The sequence below is a fragment of the Zeus faber genome, assembly GCF_960531495.2.
Source record: "Zeus faber genome assembly, chromosome: 18".
In the NCBI taxonomy this organism is placed as follows: Eukaryota; Metazoa; Chordata; class Actinopteri; order Zeiformes; family Zeidae; genus Zeus; species Zeus faber.
Window position 1 is genome coordinate 29,684,947 of NC_137210.1, and position 14,075 is coordinate 29,699,021.

Consider the following 14,075-nt stretch of genomic DNA (forward strand, 5'->3'; position numbering starts at 1 on the left):
TGACAGAAGTCCCTTGGAATATTGTGAGGAATTCTTGGTTATGGGCCCTTGTTTACTGTTTTCTATCTGTGGGGTTTTGTGGCAGATCAAAACATGGTTCAAAGCTTCTTCTGGGTGTTAAATAACGTGGTTTTGACCCTCCCTGCAGAGCGGGACATCACGGTGGTGCGTCCGCTGTACAGCGTGGAGGTGACGGAGACCGAGACCGCGAAGTTCGAGACAGAAATCTCAGAGGAGGGCTTGCACGGCAACTGGAAGCTGAAAGGAGAAGCTCTCCACCAGTCCGCTGTAAGAGCCAGCAGGCACAGCATCAAGTGGAAATGGAAACCTGCAGAATCAGGCTCTAACAAGCGTCTACTTGCATGGATGGGTCACTAATTTGACTTTAATGCACTTTTCTAAGTTCTATACTGAGCTTGTTTTTCTTTTATGGTTGAAATTGTGAATAAGTGGTTGATCCCCAGTGCTATCCTGATGCCTCCTTGTCAGTAGTTGACGATAAATACAGGTACTTACCTAATAAATACAGATACTTACCTAATAAGTAATACATATAATAAATATAGATACTCGCTAAAATAACTACTGACAAACTGAGCAGAAGCTGTTGGTTATTAACAGTTAACAGTAGAGATCAGTCAACACTAGCAGTGGAGGAAGAAGTACTCTGAGCCTTTAACTTTACTAAAAGTACAAATACCCTGAGAGAAAGTTACTGTAGTGGAAGTGAAAATACTACATTGACATTTCTGATAACGTGGTCTGTCCTTCTGTACTGTGGTCTGTCCTGCTGTCTGTTCTTCTGTCCTACTGTCTATGCTGATGTCTGTCCTGCTGTCTGTCCTGCTGTCTGTCATGCTGTCTGTCCTGCTGTACTGCTGTCTGTCCTGCTGTCTGTTCTTCTGTCCTACTGTCTATCCTGATGTCTGTCCTGCTGTCTGTCCTGCTGTCTGTCCTGCTGTACTGCTGTCTGTCCTGCTGTCTGTCCTTCTGTACTGTGGTCTGTCCTGCTGTCTATCCGGATGTCTGTCCTGCTGTCTGTCCTTCTGTACTGTGGTCTGTCCTGCTGTCTGTCCTTCTGTATTGAGGTCTGTCCTTCTGTTCTGCTGTCTATCCGGATGTCTGTCCTGCTGTCTATCCTGCTACACGGTGCTCTGTCCTGATGTCTGTCCTTCCTTACCGTGGTCTGTCCTGATGTCCTGCTGTTCCTCCAGGATGTGGAGATCAAGGAGGAGGGAAGCACACACATGCTGATCCTCTACAACGTCCATCTGGACATGGCAGGAGCCGTGGACTTCTCTGCAGCCAACGCTAAGTCCAACGCTCAGCTCAGAGTCAAAGGTGACCATCACGTCAAACACACTCACACAGATAACATCTAGCTCCGATGATGCATCACTGCTGGAGACAGGCCTTATCTAGCCAAGATAACAGTTAGTCAGGTGGGATGGATGTTGGATGTTGTAACAAGAACACTCAGATGGCGTGGAAGTGTAGCTGATTGCTCAAGCTGTTACATGTTTATATTAAAATTTAAGAGGAATTTGGAACAAGTGTTAGAAATGTGAATTAGGTCCAGGAAGATGAACGGTCTCCATTAATATTTTGATTCCGATCTTCAATGCACATAAATGTCTCAACACTTGTCAGGCACAAGTAGATGTGTAATTACACTTTTATAAGCTTTTGGATTGAAATTAAAGAAAAGACAAAAAGACAAAAAGAAAATAAAATTGTTAATAGCAGTTATTTGTGTGACACCTAAGATGTCATGACAGCAACTGCCCTCGTGATCAGAAATAATTTCCTGTTGTAAAGTCCTTCATGGGAAACAGCTGACACAGCAACTTATAGGTATCAAACTATAAAGTGACCCAAAAGTTACCAAACAGGAAATTTGGAGACCTACATTTCTTGTATTCCACATTGCATTCAAAGGCGTTTGGACAAATCAACTTTCAGTTTGATGTCGTTAACCTGAAGCTCATTGAGTGAAAGGCTGAGTGCCGCTGCCAGCTGCTCTAAGTGTTTCATGGGGTGTGAAGAGGCTCTGAGTGGCATGTGAGGAACCTGTTGTAAATAGTTGTGGCTTGTTGTTAATCCATGTTCTACATCTAATGTTCTGAGACATCTCTGCTGCTTCTACTGTGTAACGGGATGTAACATCTAGAGCTAGCGTTGGGTAACTCCTGCTCCTGCAATCACCTCATTCTGCTTTTCCTGGAAAATTGCTGCCTTCTGATTGACAGGAGCAGATTGAGTCGACCCGGTGGTTTGGTGAGGGTGGCTCTCGTCCAATCACGGCCCGCACTTATTTTAGATGCCACATGCCTTATCTAGCACCCGGTGACGGTGATTGGCAGGTTGGGTGTGTAGCCCCCTCCCAAGCCCGTTTGTGCTGACCATATACATGTGATGGAGGTTCCTATGCTAATGAGCGGAGCCCCCCATGCCGGGACCCAGAGCGGCCCTCTTCAGTTGCTCTCAGAGCTCCAGGCTCCAAGCAACGGCCCGCCTTCCGCCCAGCCATGAGGATTAGACCCTGAGGATTACACACTTTCTCTTGGGACTTTGAGTTGTTTGAGGGGGGGACTCTAACCATGTCTTCTCCTCGATCCGAAGCCCGTGTGATCCGGCTCAACCGGCAGCTGACAGACATCACGGTGACCGCCGGGGAGACCGCCACCTTCCAGTGCGAGCTGTCATTTGAGGGCATCGCTGTCGAGTGGTTCCTGGGGGATACCAAGCTGGAACCAAGTGACAGGGTAAGCTTACCTTCACCACAGACGCGCTGATTGATCACGCTGATCAAGAGATTCACTCTCAATGTCACTGGGACTGCTTACCTTCCATGCCGGACACACTTTGGAAACTTTAGTTAAATCGTGCCAACAATCCAAAACGCTGTCGCTGGAAATCCGTGATGTTGATGTGAAGGAAGCATTGAGTTAGAAGGTGCGAGCTCGGGGTCCACTCTGCTTTCTGCATATAAGGGCCTGGGCAGATCAGGATTCCAGCTGAGCATTTGATCTGGGTTTTGAGATAACGCAGGCTGCTTTTCTGCCCTGCAAGCGCTCTGACAGTTATTTTTAACTGCTGTTGGAGCGCAAGGACGCGGGCAGGTGGCAACAGCCATCTGACCGGCAACCGCGTTGAATCCCAGTGCACTGAGTGTGTGTGAAAGGTCCGGTTTGGACGTGAAAGTGTGCAGAGCGTGTGAATGGAGGCCGCAGGTTTCCTGTCAAAATGCAGCAGTAGTTTGATTACGGCCTGAAATCTGATCTGCAGCTTCTGAGGTGACAGGAGCTTTTCTGGGACCCGAAGTTGTGCAAGATTGTTTTGCAGCACGTATCAGTCCTAAAACACAAGTTCACCATAGCTCGAGTTAAACCGAGAAATCATGGCAAAAATAAAGTATATTCAGTAGTTTGTATCATGCAGGGCCTTAAAAGTCTCAAACACCCTAAACCTGAATCTAATACTAAAGAGAGTTGTTTGTGTCTTTCAGTCTGAAGTTTAACATACACCCTGATCACACTGCGAGCCTGTAGCTCAGATGTTTGACAACCAATAGGAAAGGAAATGTTTATTATAATCATTATACATCATAATCATACATATGATATGAGAACACCTGTTTGGCAAAACAGCTTCAGGTCTCATCAGCAGGTTATGTTCCAAATGTTCCATTTCAACACATTTAAAATATGTTTTATGTGAATTATTCAACTGAACCAGCAAGGAAACCGAAGGTAAAGCCTCCAGTGTCTGACCCAGTTGCTGCTGGCAACCACATTTGGGCCATTGTCACTCATCTTGTGTGATGTCGTTGCCCGGTTTTCAAACACTTTTCGTGTTGAAAGAATAAGCTTGGTGTACCTCTGTATGTTTAGAAACAAGTGAAAATATTGAAATATGGATTACAATTATATAGGATCATTATCACTCAGTTATAACATTTGGCAACCATTTTATCAGTCTTGGCAACGAACAGCTTCACAAACAACAGCAACCACTTCTAAAAGTTAGTTGCGGGCGCAGGTTGCTTGGTCCGAAGTGAGGTGCCCTGGTGTTTAAAGTTGGACTAGGTGCAGATCGCTGTATCTGGTGGCAGTTTAAATGGAGCTTCCAGTGTGGGGCAGCTGCCTGGATCCGTTACCGCCCGACCTGACCCCCGACCCTCGGCTGATTTATGGTGCTTTGCTCTGACAGGTGGTGTGCCGGGTGGAGGGCAAGAGCCACGAGCTCACACTGAGGGATGTGAAGCTCAGCGAAGCCGGGGAAGTGCGACTGGCCGCCAAGGACTTCCAGACACAAGCCATCCTCACCGTCAGAGGTACAGTCCGAGTACCTACAAATGCTCTGCTCTACTCCCCTTTACTCCTCCTCTCCTCTGAGTCCATCTCAGATTCAAATAGCTACCCTGATTAACCAAACAGGAGAATCAACACCGAGGTCACCAACATTACACACAATACGGCCACTTACCTTTGTGGATGCTGATTTTGAATAATATAATGTTAAAGATGGACAGATAGTAAAGAGAGTGAGAGCTGTTACCTTTTCAGTCCATCATTGGGAATACTGAGCTATTTGTGTATTTGCCCCACTCTCTCAATACTGGATCAATTTAATAGATTCTGATGCCAATCACTTGGATTGATGACCCGATGACCAAAACATAAGCTTTGGTTTAAAAATGCCTCAGTTTTCCTTAAAATAATGTAACAAGAACTAAGATAAGTACATCCACAGTCATCGTGTCTCATCGTGCAGTTTCTCGTTCCAGAGCCTCCAGTGGAGTTCACCAAACCCCTGGAGGACCAGACGGTGGAGGAGGAGGCCATTGCTACTTTGGAGTGTGAGGTCTCCAGAGAGAATGCAGAGGTCTGCTGGTTCAGAGATGGACAGGAGATCCGCAAGACCAAGAAGTTTGAGATGATCGCTGAAGGTGTGAAGAGAAGACTGGTCATCCACTGCTGCTGCCTGGACGACTCCCGGACCTACACGTGTGACTCCAAGGACTTCAAGACCTCCTGCTTCCTCAGTGTGGAGCGTGAGTACTGAGAGGAGGGGAGATCATAATCAAAACAATAAATATTAATAGCAGATATCAATTGAAGATGTAAACAGTTGGTGTTAAGATGGCTGCCGTGTCCTGTAAGGCCCAGCAGGCCTCAGACTGTGAACTCCTCCTTCTAAGAATCGTTCCGTTCATCTGGAGTGTAACCGCTGCTCTGTTGCTTCCAGCTCCACATGTTGAGTTCTCGAAGCCGCTGCACGATGTGGAGGTCAGAGAGAAAGAATCAGCCAGGTTCGAATGTGAAGTTTCCAGAGAAAATGCAAAGGTTGGTGTTCATATACTTTCACCATACTTTCAATTTGCATTGCAATGATATTCAGTTTGGTTGAAGTATTAAACATATTTAAATGCATGTTGTATCAATTAACTTAATTGTTTTTAAGTGTATGGTCTCTGCACTTTACTGTTCTTTTTACCGTCAATCTCTCTCTTAATTGGATATAAATGTGTGTCTGTATCTTCAGGTTCGCTGGTTTAAGGATGGAAGTGAGATCAGAAAAGGAAAGAAGTACGAGTTTATCGCCCAAGGTGTAACACACGCACTGATTATCCACAAGTCAGTGTTTGATGACGAGGCAGAGTACGAATGTGATGCCAAGACCTCCAAATCCTCCGGCATGCTGACTGTTATTGGTAAGGAAACCATGTTTAGCACCTTACCCTCTCAGTAAAACCAGAGTTCCACTTATAGACATTGGGAGTGGGCCAGACAAATCTGATCCTGACTTCCATCTGTTTATCCCGTAAAATGGCTGCATATGTCCATTATTTTCACAGAGGAGGATGCGAGGTTCACTAAGAACTTGTCCAACGTGGAGGGAACAGAGACAGACAGCGTCAAACTCATCTGTGAAGTGTCCAAACCCAGTGCAGAGGTCACATGGTACAAAGGGGAGCAGGAGCTTCCTGAGGGAGGAAGGTACGACCAGATAGTTGATGGAAAGAGAAGAATCCTCATCATCCAGGACCTGAAGACTGACGATGCTGGGGAATACAACTGTCGGCTGAGTCCAAGCAACAAAACAAGTGGAACACTAAAGATCAACGGTAAGAAAGTTCTCACCTCAGGCGCACACTCCAATGTCCAGTTTGAAACTCACTCATATCTGGAATTGTCCATATAAAGAGAGTTACACACAGGTTTAGGGTTGGGGTTGGGGTTAAGGGTTACGTATATACAGGTACAAAATTATTAGAACTTAATGAAAACATGTAATGAAGCGCCAGATCCTTTTGAAACATACCTCACCTGAGGAAATTATGTACAACTGGATTTAGATACCTGCACAGCATCAGAGGGGCATATGGTACCACAAGTTATTGGAGGTGACCACCAGGGGGCAAATGGTACCAGTGTTTAAAGGAAGTGACCACCAGGGGGCAGATGGTGCCAGCGGTTAGAGCATGTGACCACTGGGGGGCAAATGGTAGCGGTAGTTAGAGTAGGTGACCACCGGGCGGGAAGATGGTACCAGAAGTTACAGCAGGTGACCAACGGGGGCAGATGGTACCAGAGGTTAAAACAGGTGACCACCGGAGGCAGATGTTCTCACTAAAGCAGGTGACCACCGGGGGGCAGATAGTACCAGTTGTTAGAGCAGGTGACCACCAGGGGGCAGATGGTACCAGTGGTTAGATCAGGTGACCAGCGGGGGGCAGATGGTACCAGAAGATAGAGCAGGTGACCAGCAGGGGAAGATGGTACCAGAAGTTACAGTAGGTGACCACCAGGGGGCAGATAGTACCAGTAGTTAAAGCAGGTGACCACCAGGGGTAAGATGGTACCAGTAGTTAGAGCAGGTGACCACCAGGGGGCAGCAGGTCAAAGTAGTTTGAGCAGGTGACCACCATGGTGCGGATGGTACCAGTAGTAAGAGCAGGTGACCACCAGGGGGGCAGATGGTACCAGTAGTGACCAGCCTAACTAAACTCATACATGGTCCTGTGGTGTTTGCAGAACTTGCTGCAGAGTTTATCTCCAGGCCTCAGAGCCAAGAGGTGGTGGAAGGAGAGAGGGCAGAGTTCTTCTGCTCCGTCTCAAAGGAAACTTACCAAGTCAGATGGTTCAGAGGTGACACAGAACTCGAGGATGGAGAAAAGTACCAAAAGATCAGCGATGGAAAGAGAAGAACTCTGCAGATCAAGAGCTGTAAGCCCGAGGACGAGGGCGGATACATTGTGGTAATCGGCTCAACCAGAGCCAGCGCCGACCTGACTGTTCTGGGTAAGCCCTAAACTGAGGCCAGGACAACCTCATCACCCAGAGCTCATATTTTAAAGGACATACTTCAGGATTATCCTGATTTAGTGGAATCGAGACATCATCATATTATGATCAATCATTTGATTTTCTAAATGAGTGACCAAAAATATCCACAATATTCCTCCATAATAATTGTGATGACCCTCAGTTAGACACTGAATTCATAAGTAGATATCATGGTATACAGTGTATTTGTATCGTTTAAATGTCCCTAATGTATATATAATTCAAGAAGAAGATTAATAGGGAATGTTGGCCGGGCAGCTGTTGCTAATGTTACCTTGTCTCTTTTCCTGCAGAGAAACTGAAGATCATTACTCCACTGAAGGACACAGAGGCCAAGGAAGGCCAGGAGATGGTCCTGAACTGTGAGGTGAACTCAGAGGGAGCCAAGGCCAAGTGGCTGAAGAATGATGAGACCATGTTCGAGAGCAGCAAGTTCATCATGGTCCAGAGGGACAATGTCTTCTCACTGAGAATAAAAGATGCTCAGAAGGCTGATGAAGCCAACTACACTGTCACCCTGACCAACCACAGAGGAGAGCAGGCCAAGAGCTCCTGCAAGCTCACTGTCAAAGGTCCATACATTAACCAATTGCCGTGACTGTGAACAAGGATTTACTTTAATACTCTCACATTAAATATCCTTAAAATGAAGCTAAGGTTTGACTTTACACCATGCTTTAGTTGCTAAATCTATGTTTATCTACAGAGCTTAAATACAGAGTAAATTATGACTTTGTGTTAGATAGTGGACCTTGTTTCACCAGGTATGAATGTGTCTGTGTTGTACAGAGGAGAGTCTGAGGATTGTGGTGCCACTGGAGGATGTGGACACACTTGAAAAGAACACAGCCAGCTTCACTTGTAAAGTCAACCGACCCAACGCCAGCGTGAGGTGGATGAAGGCCGGGCAGGAAGTCTCCTTCAGCAAACGCATCACATACAGAGCAGACAAAGACAAACACACACTGACCATTAAGGACTGCTCGCTGGCAGACGAGGGTGAATACATAGTAATCGCCGGAGACGACAAATCCACTGCCGAGCTGATCATCAGTGAGGCACCGACAGACTTCACTACGCAGCTCAGAGACCAGACCATCACAGAATTTGAAGACGCAGAGTTCACCTGCAAGCTGTCCAAGGAGAAGGCCGAGATCAAGTGGTACAGGAATGGAAGGGAGATCAGAGAGGGTCCCAGGTAGGTCCTTCTGGAAGCAACCCAGCTAAGGATAAAGCTATTGAAGTGTCACATAAACTACTATCACACAGATAATAAAGGAGTGGGAAACATGGTGTTATATTTTCAGTCAGAAATACAGTAGTAACTGTAGCCTGAGAAAAGGTATAATTAAGCTGAGTGGAGTTACCCGTCGGTAGTTTAACAACTTCATCAACTTAGATCCCAAGTGTGCTGAGTGTGCGTTATTGTGCTGTAAGAGTATTGTCATTCACCGTTGCCTGCACGGGTCTCAGAAGAAAGGAACCTTCAATACAGGATTTGAATGTCTTCTTTACTTCAAATGCGTTCTCTAATAGCCTTTTTTTATTACCATTTATTTGAACAGATTGACCTTTGAAAGAGATGGAAAGAATTGCATACTGCACATCAAAGAGTGCAGGCCAGACGATGAGTGTGAATACGCCTGCGGTGTGGATGACAAGCGGTCAAGGGCAAGGCTGTTTGTTGAAGGTAGAGTACTCAGTGTTCATACAGCTTCAACCATTACATAACATTTACTTTTATCAGAGTGACTTCAGTAACATCAGCGGGGAATCAGATAGACAGAGGGAAGGTTAGAATGTGTACAGGTTACTTCAGAGGAAACTCACTAGATCAGGGAAGGAGAGAAAGGCTTGAAGATCCTTCTAAGTTGGAGAGATCGGGGGAGGAGGAGTGCAAGTGGAGCTTCAGCCTCTGAAGATGAAGATGGAGAGATTCTGCTGCCCTGACAGGAGAAGGAGGCTTTGTGGTGCCAGGGATGAGAAGAGTTGTCTGACCACCAGGGGGCAGAATAATGATCAATGCTTTTATGAAGCTACATCTCTGTCGCAATGTAGCTTGAATGTTACTCTCCCTTGTAAGTTGCATTGGATAAAAGCGTCTGATAAATGACTAAATGTAAAATGTAAATGTAAATGAATAATTTTATTCCAGAAACCCCTGTGGAGATCGTCCGACCTCCTCTGGATGCCTTTGAGCCTCCAGGCTCAGACATCCTGTTTGAGGTGGAACTCAACAAGGACAGAGTGGAAGTTAAGTGGATGAGGAACAACATGACGATCGTCCAGGGAGACAAGTATCAGATGGTGAGCGAGGGGAAGATCCACAGGCTGCAGGTGTGTGAGATCAGACCTCGCGACCAGGGAGAGTACCGGATCGTGGCCAAGGACAAGGATGCCAAGGCCAAGCTGGAGCTGGCAGGTATGTTCTGAGTCTCCTGCTGCTTTATTAGCATGGTGAAAATCTCTGCGCCTGCAATTGTCCCTGCCTGTCAGATGCGTCCTGGGTTGGGTCCTGTCTGTCAGGCACTGTCACGCTATTCTCCAGTATAATGACTAGAAAACAGGACAAATATTCTCTGCACAATGTGTAAATATATTGCTTTTATACAAGTACAAAAGTCAACTAAATGTGAATCTAGAAGCCCACAGCAGGCTCTGACTCTCTCAGTCATGCTTGTCACTACATGGCACAACTTATATTAGTTTCATACCTTGGTGACGCAGGTTCCAATATTTAATGCTGCTCTGTCCTGCAGCTGTACCAATGATCAAGACAACAGACCAGAGTTACGTGACAGATGTTGGGAAGCCCCTCGTCATGGCTGTTCCCTACAGTGCTTACCCCCAAGCCGAGGCCGACTGGCTGTACAACAGCACCAGTCTACCCAAAGACAACATCCACACGTCAGCCGACAGGACTGAGTACAGACTAAAAGATCCCAAGAAGTCTGACCAGGGACGTTACAAGATCCTCATCAAGAACAAACATGGAGAGGGGGAGGCCTTCATCAACCTGGATGTGATTGGTGAGTCTGGATTGAGGTTAAACTCAAGTAACTTACTTGATCTTCATGTCAGATGTCCCCAGTGTGCATGAGATGACATCAGCCGCTTATCAGTTTCTGTACTATGTTCTGGTCACTTCTGTTCCAAACGTTCACTTCAGGCCAAGAATTCCTTAAATACCAGGATGTGTTGTCACTGCACCCTAAATATAGAGGATACATTGGCTGCTGACTTGGCTAACTGCATTGACATAGATATTCCAGAAGACATTTCAACAAGACACTAGGATGTTGGAAAAAGGTTCATTGTTCCTGAGAATGAACTGGAAGGAGGAACAATCCAAAAGCAGAAGTTTGTTCTTCCAGAACCGGGTGTTGATTGCATGGCATCCTCCGTGTTTCCAGATGTTCCAGGACCAGTGAAGAACCTCCAGGTTACGGACACGGCTGACGGGGAGGTCAGTTTGGCCTGGGAGGAGCCAGAAAGTGACGGAGGCAGCAAGGTGGTGGCCTACGTGGTGGAGAGACGGGAAGTGAAGCGCAAGACATGGACTCTGGCCACCGACCATGCAGACACTCCAGAGTACACAGTGACCGGTCTCCAGAAGGAGTCCATGTACCTGTTCAGGGTCTGCGCTCGTAACAGAGTGGGCAGTGGACCCAATGTAGAGACAGACAAACCCGTGCAAGCCAAGAATAAATTTGGTACGTAGCGCTTGTTATATTTTCATTTGTACCTATTGCACTTTGCCCTGAGGAACCTATACCTCTGTCCTAAGGGGAAAAGGGGGGGGGGGTAAAAAGGGTGGTCCTAAACCGCACATGACGGACTGTGCCTTTCAAAGGATTTGTCAGGCATACATGTCTGACAATAATCTTAAGGTTCTTAAAGACAAAACCTCCACTTAGCTGAACTCACCTAGCCTTCTTGTCCTGCAGATGTCCCCGACGCACCCCTCAATGTGATTGTTGGGAACGTCAGTAAGTTCGGCTGCACAGTCTCCTGGGAAGTTCCAGAGTCCGACGGTGGCTCCCCCATCACCTCCTACATCATTGAGCTCCGTGACAGGACATCCGTCAAGTGGTCGGCGGTGCAGGTGACCAAGGCTGACGAGCTGAGTGCAATCGTCAATGACGTCATTGAAAACAAAGAGTACATTTTCAGAGTGAAGGCCGAGAACAAGGCAGGCATCGGCAAACCCAGCGCGGCGTCTGTACCCGTTAAGATCATGGATCCCATTGGTGAGTCATGAAATCAGCCTTCTGGTCAAAATCTGAGAGGCATTTGATATAAACAGACTTGATTTGCAATGTTACAGTTGGAGATGTAGCATACAGGTACACCATTCCATGATGGCTAACATATTTCCACTGTTCCCTGCAGAGAGGCCCAGTCCTCCACTGAATCTGGTCTGGCAGGACCAGAACAAGAACTCAGTGCAGCTGAGTTGGGAGACTCCCCTGAGAAACGGAGGCAGCATGATCACCGGCTACATCATCGAACGCTGTGAAGAAGGAACAGACAAGTGGCTCAGGTGTAACGCCAGACTGTGTCAGGACCTTACCTACAAGGTAGGTGGCATGTTAGCATTAGCATGAGATCTGTTCCACCTAGAAGGTACACAGCATCAGGCTCATTAGCATTGTTAGCATATTTAAGTGTGAGTCTAATGTGTGTGCGTCCTGTCAGGTGTCTGGTCTGAAATATGGAACCAAGTACAACTACAGGACATTTTCTGAGAATGCTGCTGGAGTCTCTGATCCTTCTAACACCATTGGACCCCTTCTGGCCGACGACACCCACAGTGAGATCACACAATATTCATAATGATAATGTCCCACATGAAGTCAATCGGGTTCTGAATTTTATTGTTCAATAGCTTCAACACCATATCGATATGAATAGTTAAGTAAGAGTAAGATTACAGGCTTGAGAAAATACTCACAAAAAACAACTACCTAATTATAGTAGGGTGGGTTCTTCCACGCCTGTACGATTTACATCCATGTATCTGACGTGTTCTTCACTCCAGTGGCTCCTACCCTGGACCTCAACGCCTTCAAGGACGGCCTGGAGGTCATCGTTCCTCAGCCTCTCACCATCCGGGTTCCCATCTCCGGATACCCGATTCCTAGCGCCAAGTGGACCTTCAGCGACAAGGAGCTGACGGCCGCCGACGAGCGTGTCTCCATGATGACCAAGTCCTCCTTCACAGAGCTGGTGGTGATGCCCAGCGTTCGCCCAGACAAGGGCACCTACAGCCTGACACTCCAGAACGATATCTCCTCCATCTCAGGGGAGATCGAAGTCACTGTGATCGGTTTGTCAAGATTTTAATCGACCTGTTTTTTATCTACCTGTCTATCTGTCTATGCATCTATCTATCTATAGCCCTGTATAAGATGTACTGTGTGTGTGTTGTTCAGCCTCACCCAGCGCTCCTAAGGACTTTAAAGTACAGGAGGTGACACGTCAGCACGTCCACCTGACCTGGGAGCCGCCTGAGCATGACGGAGGAAGTCCTCTGACGGGCTATCAGGTGGAGAAACGAGACGTGTCCCGCAAGACCTGGGTCAAGGTGAGGACTTCACAACACATACTGAGTCCTTGTGGGGACTTCAAACACACATAGCCCTTGTGAGGAGCTCACCAAACACTCTGGTTTCTTGTGAGGACTTCACCATACACACTCACTACATATGAGGACCTCATCACACACTCAGTCCTTGTGAAGACCTCATAACACACATTGTCCTTGTGGGGACTTCATTACACACACTGAGTCCTTGTGGGGACAACACACTGCATCCTGGTGAGGATATTCTGTACATATTTGGCTTCACTTCAGATAAAGCTCAGATTCTGAATAGTTTGACTTTCCAGTATGGTGTTAAAACTAGTTCAGCTTGAAATGCTTTGATGCTATGTCTCTGGTCCAGGTGGTGACGGGTATCCAGGACCAGGAGTACACCGTGAAGGATGTGGTCGAAGGGAAGGAGTATGTGTTCAGAGTCACCGCCTGCAACAAGTGCGGTCCTGGAGAACCGGCCTACATCGACGAACCTGTCAACGTCTCCTCTCCCGCCAGTAGGTCACTCTGGTCTACATGTCTATCCCCCTGTCCTGTCTCCCCTCCATCCTGTCTCTCCTCCAGCTGTCCCAGACCCCCTATCTTGTCTACATGTCTAACCTCCTGTCCTGTCTCCCCTCCAGCTGTCCCAGACCCCCCAGAAAACCTGAGGTGGAGGGATAAGTCCGCCAATGGGATCTTCCTCACCTGGGAGCCTCCTAAGTATGATGGCGGCACCGGGATCAGAGGCTACAACGTGGATCGCTGCGAGAGAGGAAGTGACAAGTGGGAACCATGTGGTGACATGGTGACCGAACTAAAGTATGCACAACACTCACACACAATAAATCAATATCTATACTCAATCATTAGAGGAAATTCCTCAGCCGTATTTTTTGATCATTTGGATTCAATCTGAGTGATTGGCATCAGAATGTTTTGAATTGATCCAGTATCGACAGAGTAGCTTCAGCAGATTGCCGAGTCCTGGGGCAAGTATGGTCCACAAAAAACATGGTCGTTTAGGTTCTCTATAACCAAAAACTGTGCTCTTGTCATTCTACAGGTCATCCACAGGACAGAGTTATTGCAGCAGTTCTTGATGATTTATGAATGAATAAAGAGTTGCATTGCAGACTGAGAAC

At 46.9% G+C, this 14,075-nt stretch overlaps 1 protein-coding gene across 1 annotated transcript in view; it reads left to right on the forward strand.

Moving 5' to 3' along the window:
• ttn.2 (titin, tandem duplicate 2) overlaps positions 1-14,075 on the forward strand; it is a 211,128-nt gene that overhangs the window by 98,988 nt on the left and 98,065 nt on the right. Inside the window, exons 102-123 of the mRNA XM_080018974.1 lie at positions 149-288; positions 1,215-1,341; positions 2,623-2,765; positions 4,213-4,336; positions 4,790-5,056; positions 5,251-5,348; positions 5,548-5,716; positions 5,861-6,130; positions 7,041-7,307; positions 7,646-7,924; positions 8,142-8,550; positions 8,918-9,042; positions 9,508-9,774; positions 10,112-10,381; positions 10,766-11,065; positions 11,300-11,602; positions 11,745-11,932; positions 12,051-12,165; positions 12,394-12,681; positions 12,788-12,939; positions 13,301-13,448; positions 13,575-13,752. Of these exons, the coding sequence (XP_079875100.1) occupies positions 149-288; positions 1,215-1,341; positions 2,623-2,765; positions 4,213-4,336; positions 4,790-5,056; positions 5,251-5,348; positions 5,548-5,716; positions 5,861-6,130; positions 7,041-7,307; positions 7,646-7,924; positions 8,142-8,550; positions 8,918-9,042; positions 9,508-9,774; positions 10,112-10,381; positions 10,766-11,065; positions 11,300-11,602; positions 11,745-11,932; positions 12,051-12,165; positions 12,394-12,681; positions 12,788-12,939; positions 13,301-13,448; positions 13,575-13,752 (4,627 nt within the window). The remainder of the gene's footprint in view (positions 1-148; positions 289-1,214; positions 1,342-2,622; positions 2,766-4,212; positions 4,337-4,789; positions 5,057-5,250; positions 5,349-5,547; positions 5,717-5,860; positions 6,131-7,040; positions 7,308-7,645; positions 7,925-8,141; positions 8,551-8,917; positions 9,043-9,507; positions 9,775-10,111; positions 10,382-10,765; positions 11,066-11,299; positions 11,603-11,744; positions 11,933-12,050; positions 12,166-12,393; positions 12,682-12,787; positions 12,940-13,300; positions 13,449-13,574; positions 13,753-14,075) is intronic.